This window comes from Pinus tabuliformis, chromosome 4_2, assembly GCF_031772625.1.
Source record: "Pinus tabuliformis cultivar Carrire ecotype Pingquan chromosome 4_2, CPIR1, whole genome shotgun sequence".
Classification (NCBI taxonomy): domain Eukaryota; kingdom Viridiplantae; phylum Streptophyta; class Pinopsida; order Pinales; family Pinaceae; genus Pinus; species Pinus tabuliformis.
In genome coordinates this window covers 479,109,122-479,130,243 of record NC_142304.1, presented here as the reverse complement: position 1 = coordinate 479,130,243, position 21,122 = coordinate 479,109,122, and the positions used below count along the sequence as shown (strand labels likewise).

Sequence of the window (21,122 nt, the reverse complement as noted above, 5' to 3'; positions counted from 1 at the left end):
TAGAGAGTCTGAAAAACTTAAGGAAACTCCACGTTGAACTTTTTCGTAAGTTTGTGTCCCTCAAGCCCGAAAAAGTATAAAATAATACATGGGGGAACCGCTTGATCTTGCGACCAAGGAGTACTTTCATAATAGTGTCGTCGACCTGAAAAGTAAAAAGCGATCAAAGACACGTCGTTTTAGTTCCTTATCGAGTTTGAAACGACAAAAACCCGGCAATCTTTTCCTGATTTTACGGTCAGAAAAGAGCTAAAAGGGGACCGTCTTTTAATTCCGTTTTAACGAGTGTAAAAGAAACACTCGGCGATCTTTTCATGTTTTAGGAGTCAGAAAAGGGCTTAAAAGATGACTCTGATATTTTATTAGTGAAAATTACAATTTCCCTCGAAATCCCTTTGTCCTGCACAAAAGCGACACATTACTCATACCTGCTTAAAATAGGCAAAAATTCATCGAAAAACATCTTTTCATGGTAAAAAATGAACTCATTCACCCAAAAAACCTATAAAAAGACCTTTTACCATGTCATTTTTACCGTTTGACTTTGGAGGTTGAAAAAGGAGCTTTTGACAAGAAACTTCCCGTGGTCGCTGCGGAAAATCTGACCGTTGGAATCGAACGCCGCTTCACCGAGGTATTTTACACATCCCACTCTTCATTTTTATCCGTTTAGTTTTTTGTTTTTGGTCTCTGTTTCATTTTTTTGGGGGGGTTTTGGGTTCAAAATGCGCCCCTCGGCGGACGCAGGTGCCCTTCGGGTGACCTGCGTCCCCCGACTTTTCCTCACACGGGAAAAAGGGCAGGGGACGCAGTCCGCCTTCAGGAAAGCTGCGTCCGGACGCCCTGTGCTACAAAGCCGGGGTGCGTCCTCCGCAAAGGGCGCATTTCAAAACCCCAACTCTCTCAAAAAACCACCAATTTTGCTCAAATTAATTTCTAATTGACTCTTTTGATGTGCAGGACCTTAAACATGTTAGACTGGAGAGAGAGAGAGCACGTAGAGGACGATGAAGCTGCGATTAACCACCAACCCTCTCTGGATGCCTTAAGAACATGTGGATTGTACAAATATTGGACCATACCGGGCATGAGGGGCCAGGTAAGATTTTTGGAATGGCTGGTTGAGCGATGGAACGTTCAGGATCAATGTTTTTACATTGGAGGGCACCAGCTCGAGATAGAGCCCTCGGATGTATACTTTCTCACTGGCTTGCCAAACAGAGGTGAGCAACTCAACCTTGCGGGGACCAGGCCGGGTGGCCAATCCCTTGATGATCTCCGCGAGGAGTGGTGCAGACCAGGGACTCGCCATAAAAAGGGCGTGGAGATAAAGCACATCGCTCTGGCGGAACTTAGAGTTATTGCATTTACGGTCACCAGGATTTGTGGCGCGGCCGCCTTGGACATTGCCTCCGGATCCCAAATGCGGATGGCAGTTGACTGTTACCAAGGCACCATCTTCAACTGGTGCGAAGCTGTGTCGGCTCATATGAAGAGCCAACTAACCAAGGCAAAGAACGGACGACTAAAGACTTTTGGATATGGGCCTATAGTCGTGAGCTTTGCCTTGGAGAGAGTTCCTATGCTGATCCCTCAGCAACTCACTGTTGATGACTTGGGTCCTCGGGAGCCAAAGCTTGTTCGATGGGTTGCGGTGATGGCCCAGCATCCTGACGAGGGTGCTGCAGTGGTTCGATTCTCGGACAGTTACTTCGACTGGCTAGAGGGCCAGCTTTTTGTGATACAAGACTTTCCATATGCCGGAATGGATTTCAGAGGTGATCCGGACATGGTTCTTCCACAGGGAGAACAATGGGACGACAGAGGTACTTTCATTTTCACAAGTTTTCTAATTATGTATTTTTTTATTTTTCATATATATCGTCTCAAAGTAACAGTAAAATTTTAAAAATGCAAATGTAGGACCACAGCGTCCAGCCAATCTCCGGCCTTACGACAGACGACATCCAGCTGCACCGGCACCGGCCCCACAGGACGCGGCTGCGGACGTACTAGCTGAGTTGGAGCATGACCTAGATCGTCTCACGGTAGACATACCTGAGACTTCTATGGACGACATTCCTATCAGGCTTCAACGTTTTGTAGTCGCGGTCCCTGGACCGTTTAGGAGATTTCTGCGCAAGGTAGCCCGCGCAGTGGTGTCGTACAGAGAGCATCACCAGTGATTGACTAGTCACTTTTTGTAGTCACATGTGACATTTTTGACTTTTTGTACTATCATTTTGCCGATCATAAGGTGTGTTAAACCTATGATCGAAGACGATGTATATATTTTTGGACACACTTCTATCTATATCTATATATCACTATTACCGGCTTATCTTGTTTAACATGTATGATGAAATGTCTTTAAATTTACTTGCATGATTATTATAAATGTCTGTCCAACACTCGAGAAGCAATTGCATCTGCTAATGTATTCAGGGACCTTGGAATATGTTGATATTCAATGTAATCAAACTCACGTTCCAAGAGACGGACTCTCAAAAACAACCTTAACAACACAGGATTTCTAATGGCATAAACTCTATTAAGCTGTAATACAACAAGTTCAGAATCTAACCTCACAATCAAACGTCGAATTCCAAATGAAATAGATTCGGATAATAATTCAACCACTGCACTGTATTCTGCAATGTTATTCGTTGTTTGACCGAGGCTTACCCCATGCATAGAAACTAACTCGTCAGAGGGTGAATAGATAACCCAAGCTGCGGAAGAGATATTCCGTGTACTACGACAAGCACCATCAGCGAATCCAATGTATGTTTGGAGAGGCGTCGACATCTACAATATCAAGAGTAAAACCAAGATAAGCCAGGATAATGACGAAAACCACACTCGCTAAACTAAGCACACTGACTAAATTAACACACTTGCTAGCTAGAAAGGAAATCTAACCTATCTAAAAATTTCTCCATCCATCATTTTAAGCATAATACCTCTTTAGGTAAAGTCCATTTCTAGGTTTGCCCAAAGAGTCCCCATTAAAATCAACTAACTCATAAGCCCCTTTTGCTAGCTTTCGCTTTACAATGTAGGGCCCATGCCACATGGGAACGAATTTTCCAGCACCTAGCTTATCGTTCGCTTGATCATATAATAGTACTAGGTCTCCTTCTGAAAAACTTCGAGGAGTTACATTTTTATCGTACTGGGCTTTCATTCGTTTTGCGTGAGTCTCGATGGCTAAAGTAGCGTCACGTCGAGTCTCATCTAATTTAGCCAAGTATAACAACCGTTTCTCCTCTTCGGAAGTAGCTGGAAGTAATTCGACAGCCATTTGAAGTGATGGGATTTCGCATTCAATAGGTAACACAGCTTCTAAGCCATAAACTAGCTGGAAAGGGGTGAAACCTGTTGAATTTTTCACTGAAGTTCGATATGCCCATAGCGCCGAAAATAACATGTTATGCCAATTCGTTCGATGGATACCAATGATCCGTCGAATCATGATGACTAGAACTTTGTTGATTGACTCAACCAAACCGTTGGCTTGCGGATAATAAGGTGTAGAGCTATCGTGGCGCAAACCAAGCTGGCTTGTAAGCTCAGTCATCATGACATTTCGAAAGTGGCTCCCATGGTCAGTAATGATTGCTTGTGGGACACCAAACCTAGTTATGATATGATTGAATACGAAAAGTGCAGCTGTCTTGCCGCTTGCATCGAATGTAGGCATCGCCTCGGCCCACTTAGTAAAATAATCAACCGCAAGGATGATATACGCATGCCCCCCGGCCGAGTGAGGGTTACAAGTAATAAAGTCAATGCCCCATTTTGCGAATGGACCAGTGGCAATTATAGGGTGGAGAGGAGCAGGTGGAGCGCGCATCTTGCGATCAAACACTTGACAGTTGTGGCATTTTCTGACGGCAAGGATACAATCTTTAAACATAGACGGCCAGAAATAGCCAGCGCGCAACACCTTCTGAGCTGTGGCATACCCAGACATATGACCGCCACATGCTCCAGAGTGACAATCATTCAAAACTCTCTCAGCCTCATCGTGAGTTAAACAACGTCGAAAAACTAAGTCTGCCCCCAGGCGATAAAGTGTATCTCCAATAATTCTGTATTGCTGGGATCGAAACCGAATTTTTCGACGGTCTTCCTTGGAAGCTTCAGGCCGAAAGGTTTGGGTTTGGAGATAGATGATTATATCCCCAAACCACGGATCTACAGTGCTAATAAGAAACAAAGATTCGTCCGCAATGGACTCCTCTGCCACAGTCTCTGTGTCAGCACTCGGGAAATCACACATCAATTCCGCGAAGACTAAAGATTTCTTAGACTTGGACTTCTCAAACTCCAAGTCGAACTCTTGCAGGATGACGATCCATTTAGAGTACTTGCCCCCTAGCAGTTGTTTTGTCAAGATATAAATCATAGGGTTGCAATCCGAAATAACAGTAGTTTTGCGGAGAAGAATGTAGTGACGAAAACGCTGGACAGCTTGAACGGCTGCCAGGGCCAATTTCTCCACATGTGAATATTTTAACTCAGTTGGATTTAAGGTTCTGCTAAGGTAATATATCACATGCTCTGCCTTGAATTCATCTTCTTGAACTAACACCATTCCAATGGTGGAATGCGAAGCTGCGAGGTATAAGAAGTAGTCCTGGTTGTAGTTGGGAGGATGCAATAACGGTGCATGGGTCAATGCGTGTTTTAATGCATCAAAAGATTGTTGGGCAATCTCATCCCAAAAGAATTGTACGTTTTGTTTCAACAACCGTGTAAAACCTTTAGTGACCTCGGCGTAGTTAGGGATGAATCGGCGTAAAAAGTTCGCTTTCCCTTGCAAACTTTGGAGTTGGCGCAAACTCGAAGGAGGAGGCAATTGGATGATAGCCTCGACTTTCGAGGGATCGACGCGAATGCCGGTTTTGGAAACAACAAATCCCAGCAATCGACCTGTTTCTATACAGAAAACACACTTGTGGGGATTCAACCGAATTCGATAATGCCTACACCTCATAAAGATTGCTCGTAAATGGACAAGGTGATCAGCTCGGTGTAAAGAATGAGCAGGCAAATCATCGAGATAGGGTTGCACAATGTGCTTGATGTCATGAAACGCATAAGACATGGCCCGTTGGAAAGTAGCGCCGGCGTTCTTAAGCCCAAAAGGTAATTTGCAATAAGCAAATGTTCCCCATGGACAAATGAAGGCCGTTTTTGGTTGATCGGCAGGTAGAATATTGATTTGATTATAACCTGAGAAACCATCCATGAAGGAAAACATCTCACTTCCGGCACAATCATCAATTATTTGATCGATATAAGGCGTAGGATAGTTGTCTTTTGGACAAGCTCGATTGATATCCCTATAATCGATACAGATTCTTATTGTTCCTTGTTTTTTATTGACGGGAACAATATTCGATACCCAATCCGTTAACGGGATCGGATAAATGAAACCTGCTTTTAACAGCTTTTCGACTTCTGCTTTAATTGCAGCTGCTTTTCGAGGGTGAATCTGACGCAACCGTTGCCGAATGGGTTTAGCATCCGGGTAGGTTTTGATTTCATGAACAACAATGGCAGGATCGATTCCTGGCATTTCTTCGTAGGACCAGGCAAACACGTCGCGGAATTCTTGGAATAGGGCCTTGTAAGTTTCAATTTCTTCTTCAGTACAAGCGGCACCTATATGAATGTTCTCCTTAATTCCGGGCTTCACTGATATATCAATGGGGACAGTACGAGAAATATTCCCTAAATTCAGCTCGGAATCAGAATGTTTCGTTGGATCCTGAGCGTCTTTGACATAATCAGCGGTAAAGATAGATGAAAAATCATTTTCAAATGCATCGCCCTTAGGTAAAAACGAAGATCTGTGATGGAGATCTTCCCATGGTAGATCATCTACACTTAGGATTTCGCGAAGTCGTTCGTCAGATGAGACTTCTTCGGGAAACGTTATCCGTTCTAAAGGTGAGGTGAAAAGTGACTCTTCACTGACCACATTCATTTGATCGGGTTCGGTTGAATGAAAATCAGTAAAAGACATAAGAGCTTCATAAGCAATTTCATATGGACTCAACGGCATAACATCACCGAGTGAATCTAACTCAGAGTCAGAGGGAACATACCAAGGATCATCATAAATAATGTTTTCTGACGTGATCATATGAATCGTTGCAAATGAAGGATCTACATTGAGTGGAGGGAGAGGAAAAGTTCCCAGTAAACCGGAATCCTTAACTAAACCTACACCAATGTCCTTATAAGGGATTGTCGTTTTACCAACATGTTGGATAGTTTCGGAAGAGGATGGGTCGGATGAAAAGTATGTCAGCTGATCAATAGTCACGATCTTACCGTTATGTGGAAATTTAATGACTCTGAAGACCGATGAAACGACCGCTGTCATAGCATATGACCAACTTCGACCCAAAAGAAGGTTGTAATCTAGAGGGGCATCAACCACTTCCACATCCAGATTAACGGTTTTGCCTTCAACCCCTATAGGCAATTCTTGTAGAATACCAAACGGACGGAACCCACGGCCATCAAAGGCCTTAAGGATGGTGGGGGATTGGTTCAACGAAGGAGAACCAAGCGATCTCCAACATTGAATCGACATAATACACGTAGAAGCTCCCTCATCAATCACAGTCCGATGAATAGGTCTGTTTTTGACTATCACTGGGATTTGGAAAGCCATTTGATGGGGGAGACGTGGTGTACTATTTTCTAGATCAAAGATCATTAGGTTCGGGTCCTGAACATCGACAGCTCCGATAGCCGACAAAAGCAATTTCCGTTGCGCTGGACATGATTGCAGCACTTCGAGTGCCGACATTGCTGAAGGTGAAACAGCTAAGTCTTCGACAATGTTGTAATTCTGGGCTGCTCTCGCATGTGGGTTGAAAGCAGACCTTCGAAGTACACCCTTGGCGGGCGGCTTAATCACTAAGTCTGGGTTAGGTTTTTCGATCTGTAGTGGATCGGAACCAGGAGTTGAGGTTGATGGGTTAGAGTGAGAAGATTCTGCTTCTTTACCATCAACAGGAGCCTTACTACCATAATCTTGCGATCGAGTCGCAATCCTGACATGAGACATCATCAAAATGGGTTCTTCACTGGAATTCGAAGAAGAACCTATCATCTTATTTTCCTGCTCGGGAAATGGATTCTTTAACACAGCAGGAGTGGGAGAACCTTTAACTATTTTCACTACCTCGGCCTGATGAGGGTAGTCTCTCGTAAAATGATCTTCTTCACAAATGAGACAAGGATAACGAGGTTTGCGCTTTTCGTCATTGGTTTCCGATTTTTCTGTTTTCTCCTTTGGAGCCTTGTCTGCTTTGGTCTTCTTCTTTCCTTTCTTCTTTCCACCGTTTTTTGGTTTGGCCGTAGATGACTCTACGGCGTGAATGTCGGCGGTGAGTTCAGGAGAAGACTCTCCTGTCGGAGAATCAGGCAAAGTGATAATTGGAGTAGTTGAAGCCTTGGAAGACTTCTTCTTGCTCTTCGTAGTCACGATACCAATCATACCATCAGCGGCATGAGATCCCGAAGGAGCAGCAGCGATTTGGTTTGATTTGGGAAGATCCGGTATTTTCTCGTGTAACGTACCCGACTGAGTATAAACTAAGTCAAGGTACTGTGCTTGAGCAATGACTTGCTCCTCAGTAACTACTCCTGCCTTAGCTACATCTTCAGTAATTCGTGGTAATAATGATTTTACAAACCATTCAGCTAAGATTTGGTCCGGGATAAAAACTTTCACTAATCTTCTTCGACGTCTCCACTCATGGATGTGATCAGAAATGTACGTGGATGTCGATTGTTTTAGCGAAGTTAATAATTCTGTACCATTATCGTATCTGACTGGTAACTGAAAATGAGTTAAGAATGAAGTAGCTAACTGGCTAAAGTTGTAAAAAGAAGCCCGTGGCAACTCAATGTACCACTTGGCTGCGAGACCAATGAGTGTACGCTGGAAAAGACGTAAGCGGATGGAATCATCTGAGATGGAGTTTGATGCACACCAGAGGTGGTAAGTCATCACGTGATTGGATGGATCCTCTCCAGACTTACCTTCGAACTTGGGTATATCGCTGGGCAACTTATTTGGCATTGGCGGCCAGAACTGTTGATATTGAATTGGATCGTTTGTTAGGCGCGTCAAGTCGGGTAAATCTAAAGTTGCAATAAAGGGTAACTGCCGGTTAGGATCTCTAAAATTCTGAGTCACAATACCAGCCCCAGGAGGAGGATATCCAGGATAACTAGGAACAGGAATCGCATTGGGGATATTATATCCTCCTGGAAAACCAGGATTAACCGGACCGTACTGGGGTTGCTGAGGTTGCTGAGGTTGTCTTCTTTGAGTTTGAGATGGATAACAGAGGCATAGACTTGCCTAAGAGGGTAGCATGACTGTTGATTTTGAGCCATACTAACTGTAAGTAGTCAAGGTGACATTTTTTAGTGTAACATCTTCCCAGTAGGATGTTGTAATCGAGGTTTCCATCGATTACTTCAACATCAATTTCTACCGTTTTACCCCCCAGTTCAACCTGCAAGTTACTTAAAATCTCGTATGGAGTGTATGATCGTCCATCAAATGATTTTAACATTGTTGATGATCGCGACAAGGGTGGTGACCCTAAATTTTTCCAGCAACTCATCGACATAATACATGTGGATGCCCCCTCATCAATAATTGTTCGATGAACAGTTTTGTTGAGGGCTTTCACTTGAATAAGGAAAGCTAGTTGAGCTGGTAACTGAGGGTCATATCCTTTATGATCAAAGGCCACAAGATTGGAATCCATTGGGTCAATCCCACCTATTGCTGATAATGAAGCTTGCTCTTGGGAGAGGCAATTTTGCGGTACCTCAAGTGTCGACATAGCGAACGGCGATTGGGCCAGGTCCTCTATTATATTATAATTTTGTGCTATTTTTGCACGAGGATTAAATGTTGATTTGTGTACTACTCCTTTTGGCGACTTTATCATTGGTTCAAGAATGATCGGTGGCACAACTTCGGTCAAAGTTGTTGTCGAACTACTAGGTTGTTCATTAGCCTTGTTATTCGACGGCTGTGGATTCCCGTAATCTTTATTCCTTGTCAAAGCATCATTTTTCTGCTTTGAGATAGACAACATAATCACTTGGGATCGGGAAGCATTTTGATTAGCTACCAGTTTGGTTCCCGGGTTTGGAAACGGATCAGTCAATACCGCTGAGGTTTTTGAACTCTTAAAGAGTTTCTTAACTTCAGCTATATGTGGACAATCTCTCGTCCAATGATCCTCATCGCATATATGACACCCCGCAGGGGGTTTCCTTTGCCCATAAGGGTTTGCAGAAGGTTTTCCAGGAGATGACTCATCCTGCTTCTTTTTCCTCCCTTTCTTTTTCTTCTTGCCCCCTGGTTGCTTCAGTTGTTTGCCCTTGTCGGTCAACACGACATTTACTTCCGAGGCAAGAAGTTTCTCATTTGCATTTTGACTAGAAATTTTACGGGCCTTTTTAGATGTAGCCTTTGTCGATTTCGTGTCTGTTGCGCCAATCACGCCATCGCCGACATGAGAGTCATTGTTTGATTTAGGAGGAGGAGGAACTGAGAATTCCGGTCTAGGGGCGTCAGGTATTTTATCGTAGAGTGTGCCGGAATGAGTGTAAATCAAGTCCAAATATTGCGCACGAGCTATAACTTGCTCTTCTGTGACGACTCCCCCTTTTGCCACATCTTTCGTGATGGAAGGTAGTAATGACTTGATAAACCATTCAGCTAAGAGCTGATCGGGAACATACGTTTTTACCATTCTACGATGACGTCGCCACTCATGTATATGATCAGATATGTGAGTGGTCGTCGTCTGTTTGAAGTTGGTATGGAGTTCTGTTCCCGTTTCGTACCTTATTGGTAATTGAAAATGGGTTAAAAAGGTTGTGGCTAGGGTACTGAAGTTGTCAAACGAAGCTCTAGGTAATTCAATATACCATTTTGCTGCCGGACCAGTTAACGTCCTCTAGAAAAGGCGAAGCCTAATCGAATCATCGTTTAGGGTGTTTGATGAACACCACAGATGAAATGTCATCACATGATTCGACGGGTCTTCACCCGGATTTCCATTAAATTTAGGAATATCTGACGGAAGTTTATGCGGAATCGCTGGCCACCAAGGGGCATAAGCAATTGGATCATTCGTCAGCCGGTTTAGATCTGGTAATTCTAGAGTTGCTACAAAGGGCAACTGTTGATTCAGGTTAGGCGAAGCATACCCAGGATAAGATGGAATCGCCTGAGCAGTGGGTCTTTGCATACCAGCATAATATATTTGATGCTGGCAACTTTGACAAGGTTGATGGGCATAACCATTATAGTATGGTTGTTTTTGACCGTTTTGAATGTACGGATGTCCACTGTTCGCAAAGATTTGCTGCTCAGAACCTTGGTATACTTGTTGGAATTGTGGTTGTTGGTATTGCACCAGCCATGGTTGTGAGGCCATGTGCTGTTGCCCGATACTAACCGTTTGACCAAGGTGAGGGGTAATTGTACCCGTCTGGACCTATGTCACCCCACTAGTTGGTGATTGTGGTTGAGTCGCAGGGTCAAGCGGCTGTTGCATTACAACCTGAGAAACCTGAGGTTGGCATACAACAGGCAGCGCTTGAACTTGCGACACCGTCACAATAGCTGGCGTAGTCGGGATGTTCGACATAGGTACGCATTGTTGCATCGAATACACGACTCTTGGTTGTTGAGGTAGTATAGGTACCCAACCACTTGATGTAATTCCAGTATAACCTGAATGTTGTTGTGAACTCCCGTATGGATATCCTCCCGGAGGGGGTAATGAAAGGGTATACTGCCCCCCATATGGTGGTAATCCAGAACTCAAGGGAATTGTTTGCCCTTGGGGGCCGGACTGCCCAAATTGACCTCCAAATGGATCAATTTGTTGAGACCCAACATAAGAGTTTCTGGATTTTATTCCGGATGAACAAACAGGAACAGACCAGACTGTCGAAATAGCCCCTGAGTGGGCTCCTTCTAGCTGTTGAGAGCTAGTCGGGACAGATAGTATGCCGGCGAACATTGTCGGAGTGATAGCAGGGAGTTCTGCCGTTGCTGTGTCAGATGACACAGTCCTAGATGTTGACGGTTGTTCAGACATTTGTAGTCTATCCAAAAGATTACCTAGCGATTCTACAGGAACTTCTGCTGGTGGTAGACTAACTTCTGATGTCGAAGGATATAGAGTGATCCCGACTCCAAAGTGCGTTGGAGTACTTGTTTGAGGATCTTCTACAATTTCTTCTATTGCAATCAGACCAGGTGGAAGGGGAAGACCGTCAGGTCCGTAAAATATTTCTGGTGCCGAAGAAGCAGCGACAGATGTTTGAAGAGTAAGACCCTCCGAACCGGTTGTAGTTGGAACTGGTTCGGTAACACAAGTGTTTATTCTCAAACTAGGATCAGTACCACTGTCCTTTTTTGGCTGTTGAACTTCTTCTGTAGAGGCAGGGATTCCAGAAATGTTTGGAGTAACCGGAGTCTCTGATGTTGTTGGAACACTTGTTCTAACTTTGATAGGAGATTTGGAACCGGTTAAACGAGTTCGCTTTGTCCGTACTGGTTTCAATTCCGGAGACAAAGACGGTTGACTCGTAAGCCTCCGCGAACGACGGGGTTTCAATTGACTTTCTTCCACGATTGCGGATTACTCGATCAACTAAAATAAAGGGAAGGTATGTTTCCGAATTAAATGAATTTTAGATGCTTTTGACACAACTTGTTTTTTCAGTTTTTAAGAGTCGAGAAAAAACAAAAGATGACTCTAGTCTCCTTCGATTTTTAATGAGCCTGAAGTGACAAGTGCTCAGATGGACCTTTTCCATTAAAGAGTCTGAAAAGGAACAAAAGGGACTGCTCTGGAGGTCTAGGTAGAGGGAGTACCAAACCAATCGCAAAACTGCAGAATACTTTTTACGGTACGGCAGTCAATCTTCCTGAATGCTGTGTTCGGTGCATTGCAATCAGTAGGGTGGCCGACACGGCTTCCTATGGATAAAGGATTTAAGCCTATAGTGGTCTCCCAATATATACTCGACGGTACGTGGGAGCACAAGTCCGTACTGGCACTTATCGTCTCAAAGTGGAGGAATCACCCAACTATCAATGAGGACAACAATTACCAGGCTTTACGACGCCGGAATACGTCTCTAGCCTAGACCTCTAAATGTTGTGCGTTAAGTTCCAAAGCGTTGTTAGGTTCATTGAATTTATTTTAAGTTGATCTTTCTTATGAAGTTTGCCTTTTGGGATCACCACGAGATGTAGATGTAATTCCTAAAATGCAATCTAAAGATGATAAACAAACTTTTATCTCTTTTCAGCAATGAAAATCCTAACTACTAGGGGAAAAGAAAGACACAATCTTTTCACAAAGAGAAAAGAGCACACTGTAAATGCACTTTCCTAAATCAAGCCAAACAGACTGTCAATATGCAAATGCACATGCATGTATTTGTTTTTCACTTTCTTAATATTGATGCCTAAAAAGAAAGTTGATGTACAAATCTGAATTTGCTTTCAAGTGACAAACATGAACAAGCTTCTTTCCGAAATCAAAAGGTAGAGATGATTACGACACTTTATGATTTTGAAATAAATACTCGTTTCAACACTAGAAAGTCACAAATTCAAACCAAAGGCGAAAGTAAAAGCATAATCGACCATCAACAGCAAATAAACTTTATCCTATGATCAAAATCGACACTTGCGACAGATCTAAATCAAAGGACGACAGTACGACTATTATACTTTTGCAATGGAAAACTGTAAACGACTCAACAAACACATAAAAACATCTACAGTTCTTTTGTACAAATGAGGCGGAATATTAGTAAGGAAAAGGGGTTTGAAACAGTCATATACTGATCACAGGCTGCAAAAATCAGAGACAAAACTGAAAAAATGAAGCAAAGAACCTCAGCTGCACAGGGCTAGGCTGATCAGCGCACCTGTTACACAGAGAAACTGCATTGCAGCGCAGGTAGCCCTCTCGGGAAGTGCGTTGAAATGCAGAACCTCTTCACAGAGCCTGCGCTGGGGCAGAAACGAGAATTCTATCCGGGTTCTGGGTCACGGTTTGCAGTTTAATCTTTGGTTTTTGGCCGAGTAAAAGCAATCAGTAATGCACAATCAGAGGTAGATCTAAGGGGGGTCTAAGAGCTATCACAAGGGCAATCAGTTAGTCTATGAATCAGCTGTTCAAATCATAAACAGATCCAGTGAATGGATTAAAGCAGCAGATGTCTACTTTGCATTTGTTAATGGCAAATGCAGTTCGATTGCTACTTATAAGTTTATGAAATAAACAACAAGAGAAACACAAACAAACTAATTAGACACGATCCCCAGCGGAGTCGCCATTTTGTTATCGGGAAAAGTGTCTATTTAGAACTGCTCTATCCCACTAAGGTGTGACAGCTACCTTAGAAACAAACAGAGAAAACTACTTTTGTATTCTTCTTTATGAACTATAAACAAAGAGGAATAGGATGAACCAACCTGTGTCTTGCGCTAGTCCTTTGATCCAATCTCTCTCCTCTTTGACAGCTTCCAGCTACCTGCTCCCTTACTTACCCAGCTTCACCAAGTACCTGTAAGATCACAGAAGAAGGAAACTATACAAAGACATGGGTTTATATTCATAAATAACTTAGGATCAGATTTAAGTTAACCCTACAAATGTAACAAGCATCAATGAAACACAAGCATGGAGAAGAAACTCAAATAGTTTTATTGATATACAAGAAGATCCAGGAGGAGTTACAACCGATGATTCCTGACCCAGCATCAACCTCCCAGCAAAGAAGTCCCTTCTTCAACCCCAACAAAGCATAGATCACCCAATTCTCTGATATGTATCTCAAAACCAACAGCAATTCCTTACAATGTGCAAAATTCCAACCTCTGGATCTCTGGGATGAGGGATCCATATATAGATGTATGCAAGGAGGATGAGTCAGCTCATGATTTGATTAGTGGCTTCTCTCTGTCAGTTCTTGCTTCCACTTGGAGACTGAAAGCCTCTTACTCATCCTTGGTCGAATTCAGTGAGGCAAGTGTCATTGGAGAAGATTCTGGAAGCTTCCATTGTCTCTCCACATCGCGGAATGATACTGCCATTTGTCATTTCCCGCTCAACGCACCCTAGTAGTGCATTTAGGTGCGTTACAACGCACCTAGCTAGTGGACTTAGGTGATATGCAACGCACTTGGCTAGTGGAGCAGCTGAAATGATCCTGATTTGACTTATTTTGAGCAGTTTCTGGTGGAGAACTTCTGGGAGAAGCTGTAATTTGTTGACCTTGTTCCTTTAGGGGTTGGAACAACACTTTTAGGGACTTAGGAGCCCTTGGTTTATGGACATTTCATGCTTAGAGCTGTAAGGCACAAAAATTTCTATAACACCAACATTGGCTTGGAATGGATAAAGGTTGTAATAGACCCGGTGTCTTAATTGTTTCAACTTTATTTTGTTGGAAAACCAAACATTCAGCCACAAACTTTTGAATATCTGATTTAAGGCCATCCCAAAAAAATTCCTTCTTAACCCTGTGGTAAGTTTTTAAAAATCCTGAGTGCCCTCCTAAGGGAGAAGTGTGCAATTCCATAAGAATCTTTTGTTTTAGCTGGGAATTCTTACAGAGGTATAAGCGATCTTTGTTCCATAACGAATCATTTTGCCAGCTAAATGTATCAGACGTATTGGAATCTTGTTGTAACTTTCGAATAAGTGCCCACACTTCTTCGTCATTCTTCCATTCCTCCCTTGCTTCGTTTATCCAATCTGGTTGGATAATAGAAATTGCGCACAACAATGCTTCCACATCCTCATCCTTTCCTGAGAGTGCATCTGCTACCACATTTTGCTTCCCTTTTTTGTAGATGATTTCAAAGTCATAACCCAACATCTTTGTGACCCACTTTTGTTGCTCTTCAGAGGATAATCTTTGTTCTAAAAATTATTTAAGGCTATCATGATCCATTTTTACCTTGAAGTGTCTTCCCATTAGATAGGGTCGCCATTTCTTAAGTGCATGGAGTATTGCCAACATTTCCTTCTCATAAATAGCTTTGCTTAAAAACTTTCCCTTGATTGGACGACTTTCAAAAGCAATGGGTCTTTCTTCTTGCATTAGAACAGCACCAATTCCATTTCCTGAAGCATCACATTCCACAATAAAGGTTTTTGTGAAGTCCGGTGTAGCTAAGACCGGTGCTTGGCACATTGCCTCTTTAAGATGTTCAAAGGCCTTTGTTGCTTCCGGAGTCCATGAAAATGCATCTTTCTTCAATAATGTTGTTAGAGGTGCTGCTATTCTCCCATAATTATTAACAAACTTGCGATAATACCCTGTCAACCCGAGAAATCCTCGCAGATGCTTTATGGATGTGGGGATTTTCCATTCCTTAATGGCTTTAATTTTGCTAGGGTCTACCTTAACTCCTTCATAAGATACAATATGACCCAGATATTCCACCTCCTGGACTCCAAAGAAACATTTGGATCTTTTTGCATATAATTGTTTCTCCTCCAATAGTTGTAGCACCCTGTCAATATGTTCAACATGATTCTTCCAAGACTTGTTGTAGATTAGTCTATCATCAAAAAATAATAACACAAATTTTCTAAGGAATGGTTTGAAAATTGAATTCATCAAACCTTGAAATGTTGAAGGTGCATTGGTAAGGCCAAAAGGCATGACCAAAAATTCATAATGACCCTCATGAGTTCTAAATGCTGTTTTCGGAATGTCTTCAGTCTTCATTCTGATTTGATGATATCCTGAACGAAGATCCAACTTGGTGAAGTAAATTGATCCATGCAATTCATCCAGTAATTCATCAATGACGGGAATGGGGAACTTATCTTTAATAGTGAGCTTGTTGAGCTCCCTATAATCCTGACACATGCGCCATGATCCATCCTTCTTGTGCACCAATACTACTGAAGCAGAGAAAGAACTTTGACTCGGTTGAATTATACCAGCCTCTAGCATTTCTACAACCATACGTTCAATTTCACTCTTTTGGACATAGGGATATCTGTACGGCCTGATGTTTGGAGGAACACTTCCTGGAATCAGATGAATAGCATGATCATGATCACACCTAGGTGGGAGACCTTTGGGAGTCCCAAATACCTTGGAATGATTGTCCTGGACTTTTTGGAGATCTGGAGAAATAGATTATTCCGATGTGGAAACATCCAGTGAACATAATTGTGCAATTACACCTCTTTTCTCCTTTTTTAGAAGCTTTGTCATACCATTAGAGCTGATTATCTTTCCTGGTTTCCCTGCAATACCCCTTAATTCAACTTCCTTTCCTTCCGTAGAAAATTTGATGAAAAGTTCTTGAAAATTAAAAGCTATTGTACCCAAAGATTGTATCCATTGGACTCCTAGTACAACATCAGCAACTCCCATTGGAATGGAAAGCATTGGGCTAGTCAATACATATTCTCCCATGGATAGCTTGATATTATGGCACTTTCCAGAGCAATTTATTGCTCCTCCATTTGTAATCATCACTTGACACTCTGGTGCTGGATATAGGAAGCAATTCAATTCTTTTGCTACCTTACAATGAATAAAATTGTGGGTGCTTCCAGAATCAATCAACACTATTACCTTTTTCTTCTTGATTTGTCCTTGTATCTTAATGGTTTGAGGAGTGGTAATTCCTACTAATGCATTACAAGATATGGTCGGATTTATTTGTTCTTCATCTAGGCTTTGTTCCTGGAGTATATCCTCTTCTTTTGACCTTTCTTGCTCCTTTTCTTCTTCCTCTTCACAATCTATGTAGAATAATTTCTTCTCAGCACACTTATGACCTTTAGTGTACTTGCTATCACAACTGTAACAAAGCCCTTTTGCTCTTTTTTCTTCCAATTGTTGTGGTGTCAACCTTATCGGTTGTGGAAGACTAGGGGCAACAACACTTCCGTCTTTATAGTTGTGAGTGGTATGCTTCCTGGTTGCCATAATTTTGCTTTCCATTTTTCTTGCTAACCTGAATGCCTTCTCTAATGAATCAGGTTCCCACAGGCAAACATCATGTTGGATATTATCCTTTAAAGACCCTATGAACACATCAATCCTATGCTCCTCTGGAATATCTTTTACCCTTATGTTCAATTTTTGGAACTCCTCAATGTGCTCTATTATTGAACCCTTTTGTTTGAGACTTATCAGTTGGCTAAAAAAAGTGTTGCTTTTTGTATCCTCATAATGTGCTATCAATTCTTTCGTAAAAATTGCCCAAGTGATAAATGTTTATGAGAGCAAAGCCATTGGTACCATACAAACTGATTTGGTTCCAAATATAAAGTTGCCATACGTACCTTTTGTGTGTTTTGCACATTATTGAGATCGAAGAATTGCTCCATCTGTAATATCCATGTGGCGGGATCCTTGCTATCAAACTTCCTCATATCGATTTTTGGAACATGGTGAGTCTTCGATCCAACATTAGAGTCTATGGAATCATGATTAACATTTCTTTTGTTCTCATCATGAGTTTCCTTTAGTACCCTTTCACCCTTAGTGACCATTTCTTGTAGCAACTTATTCATATTTATCTTCAATTCTTCCATCTTATCATCCATGCCATCAATTTTAGCATCCATGCCATTCACCTTAGCTTCCATGCCATCCATCTTAGCTTCTACGCCTTTCTTTAAACCATCCATCTTAGCTTCTACATCTTTCCTTAAACCATCCATCTTAGATTCTGTTGCTTTTTGTGCAAGTGACACTCGTTGCACTTGTTCTTGTAATTTTGATATATTATATAGCATTTCTTCTTCTTCTTCATGAGTCATGCTAGAGCTTTCAGGTTCCTTACTAGGTGTTTGCATTTTCTTTCCTCGGGGCATCAGTTACTGATAATAATGCTCTATTATGCCCTTTGAATTCCTTCAAAATAAATTTTCAAACCAAGCTTAAGCAAAAATTTAAGAAAATCTACACACCTTTTTTCACTTTGTAGGAGCTCGATATTGCCTCTGCGATCATCTAATTCTGAATTTGTGACCTGCAGTAGCCCTCTATGTCCTCTTTCCAATGCCACAAGTCTGACCCAAATTGGATTCTCCGAGGAAGAGTTATGTGAAATCTCCCACAGTGACTTGATTATAGACTAGTTCAGTAGAGCGAACTTGTACGACGTGCCACGAGTCACTGTTTTGACCTTTGGATCTGAAAAATGCATACAAGAAACTACAGTCCGTCCTCTTCTTGTACCTTCTTATGAAATTTCAATCTGATCCCTAGAGAGAAAGTTATGACGATTTTCCCTAGGTCACCTGTTTTGAATGTAATTCAGGAGTCTGCAAAAAGACCAAATTCCTCAGATCATATCTCCGCAAATATCGCGCGAAAAGCTATGAAATTCGGACCCAAGGTTTATCGCGATTTCTTCTCAAATGGGTTTTTTTTGCGACTTCTGAAACACCACAAGAAAAACGTTATAGTGAAAATGCCACGATGACCTGTTTGGAGCAGCGAAACCCTAAAACCTGGCTCTGATACCAAATGTTATGAAACAAGCTCAAGAAAAGATAGAAAAGATAGATCAACGCCTTAGAATTTAGCCTCTTCGAGGGGACAACCTCCTTTACATTACATAAATGAACAATTCTTTGATGATTCAAATGACAAAACCTCATTTCTATATATAGGAGTCTAAGGAGTCACAATATAATCCAGCTGACCTAACAATAATAATATAAAGCCACAAAAATAGCAATAGATGGATTCTATGGGGCACAGTAATAACAATATGGGGGCAATAGGGGCACAACAATATTAATAAGGGGTATAACTACAATAGTAATGGGGTAATCACTAGTATTATAGGGACCCAACAATCATCCTAGGTCCATCTTAACTCCGATTGCTACTGAACTTTTGTCTATGCAATCATTTCCTCTCGATGACCTCCAAACTCTATCAATTTTGCGTATACTTTTTGAGTTTGACTACTACATTTATTAAATCAACCTAGATCCATCTTAACTCCGAATATATATTCAAGTGTCAAGAGGGATCAAATCTCTCGAGGTGCAAACTTTTCAAGTTTTGTACTCAAAAAAGAGGTTTTCACCTTGAGAGATTTGATCCCTCTCGATGCTTGATAGATTCGAAGTTAAAAAAGATCTAGGATGATTATACATAAACTAGTCTAGATCCATCTTAACTCTTGATCTATCAATCACCCGAAAGAGATCAAATCTCTAGAGGTGCAAACCTCTTTTTTTAGTGTAGGAAATGCTTGCACCTTGAGAGATTTGATCCATGTCGACGCTTGATAGATCAGAGTTAAGGTGTATCTAGGCTGGTTTATAATATCTATACATTGTAACCTTTATATATTATATATTTTTATTTATCTTTCTCATGATTATAAAATTAAAGAAAAAATCCTTTCATACTAAGTGCCTCCTATCTTTATTTTCAATCTATCATTTTTTAATTATAAATTACAATATGTGAATATTTTATTTTTACTCATATATTGTATTTTAATACAAATATATTATAAATTTACATAATATTTTTTAAAAATTAATATATCAAAATTTATAAACTTAATATAATATAGTAATGCAGTAAAAGTAAAATAATGCGGTAAAAAGTCTATAATCTAAATTTTAATGGCTCTATTAATATCTATAAAACTCTTTGAAAACACTAAATATATATATAAAATCTTATTTATATTAATAATTTAGAAAATGATTTTCTCACTCTTGAATTTTATATTTAAATTTATAAATTTTTATTTATAATTTTTTTGCAGATGTGAGGAAATTAATTGTTTAATAAAAAAACTAATCACCTAGACATTAATTATCAACTCGAGGAGCGTCTTTTTATTTCAGGAAATCAACAAAACATATGCAAGTAGCAACCAACAACTAATATTGGTTCTATATGATTGTGTTATACACTATCAAGCCCATTCAACAAGAAATAAAATGTAAAACTTTAATAACAATGCTAAATTCAAAAAGCACAAAGTAAATGGCAGGAAAAAGAATTATGCTAATCACACGACTAGAAATATAGAAATTGCAAGAAACAACAAATTTGGAAAATGCAACAAACAACAAATTACTTGAAAAAGAGAAATTTACTTTAAGGAACAACAATTAATTAAAAAGAAAAAACACACAACTAAACTACTTTACATGTTCAAGGCATCACCTCATCCAAGGTAGTGGACCCAACTGTCCAAGAGTCAGTTATGCCTTGAAAAATAATTCAGGTCCGATTAAAAATAACAGATGCAAAACTCAATGGATAACTTCCTTCATTAAAAGATATGAGAGAAATCAACATGTAGGGAAATGACCAGAGGAGCTCTAATGGGGATTAGGGTTTGGGAGCTTCAGCGATGGCAGCTTGCCCAATGACTTGGTTTGGCAATGTAACCGCGTGCTTTACTCCTTCTTGCATGACTTCCTCCCGCAAACCAGCCACCCTCCTCCGTTGTTGCCCATCCGGTCTGTTTACGATGACCTGCACTGTACAACTCACTGACCCGACATCTGTTAGCTGAGGGTTATCTCGGGACGGTTGTCATTTTGTTGTCGATTAGCATGGAGGGAGACATAGTTGATTACTCCGAGGATCCTTTTGAACTAGACCCCAACTAGTCTGTTTTCACTCTGGAGCTGTCGATCTCCTCCTCGAACATCTCTCTGGATATTCCCTCAACCCTAGCTAATGAACCTGGGGTTTACTCAATGTCGAACTACCCTACCTTCACTTATTCGAATCAACAGCCTTTGTTATCGTCTGGTTTGTCTTCTTCTGTGTTGCCATCTTCTGGCTTCCTTGATGCAGTTTACTACCCTCCTAACCTTGACCTTCCCCCGTTATCCCTAGCCTTCCTGCAATTTATTTCTTCTTGCTTAAACCCTCCCACCCCCTCGTACCCTTTGAACCCCCCTCCGCCTTTCCCCCCAGATTCTTCACTCATCCCTCCACCTTAGGCATCTCAGTTCCGCCCTACCCAACCATTATACCCTGCTATCACTTTT

At 41.2% G+C, this 21,122-nt stretch overlaps 1 protein-coding gene across 1 annotated transcript in view; it reads left to right on the top strand.

Annotated features, from left to right (window-relative positions):
* The window catches only part of LOC149170031 (uncharacterized), a 29,552-nt gene extending 9,670 nt beyond the window's left edge, over positions 1-19,882 (top strand). Inside the window, exon 3 of the mRNA XM_089425431.1 lies at positions 19,877-19,882. Within this exon, the coding sequence (XP_089281557.1) occupies positions 19,877-19,882 (6 nt within the window). The remainder of the gene's footprint in view (positions 1-19,876) is intronic.
* Positions 19,883-21,122: the final 1,240 nt, after the last annotated feature.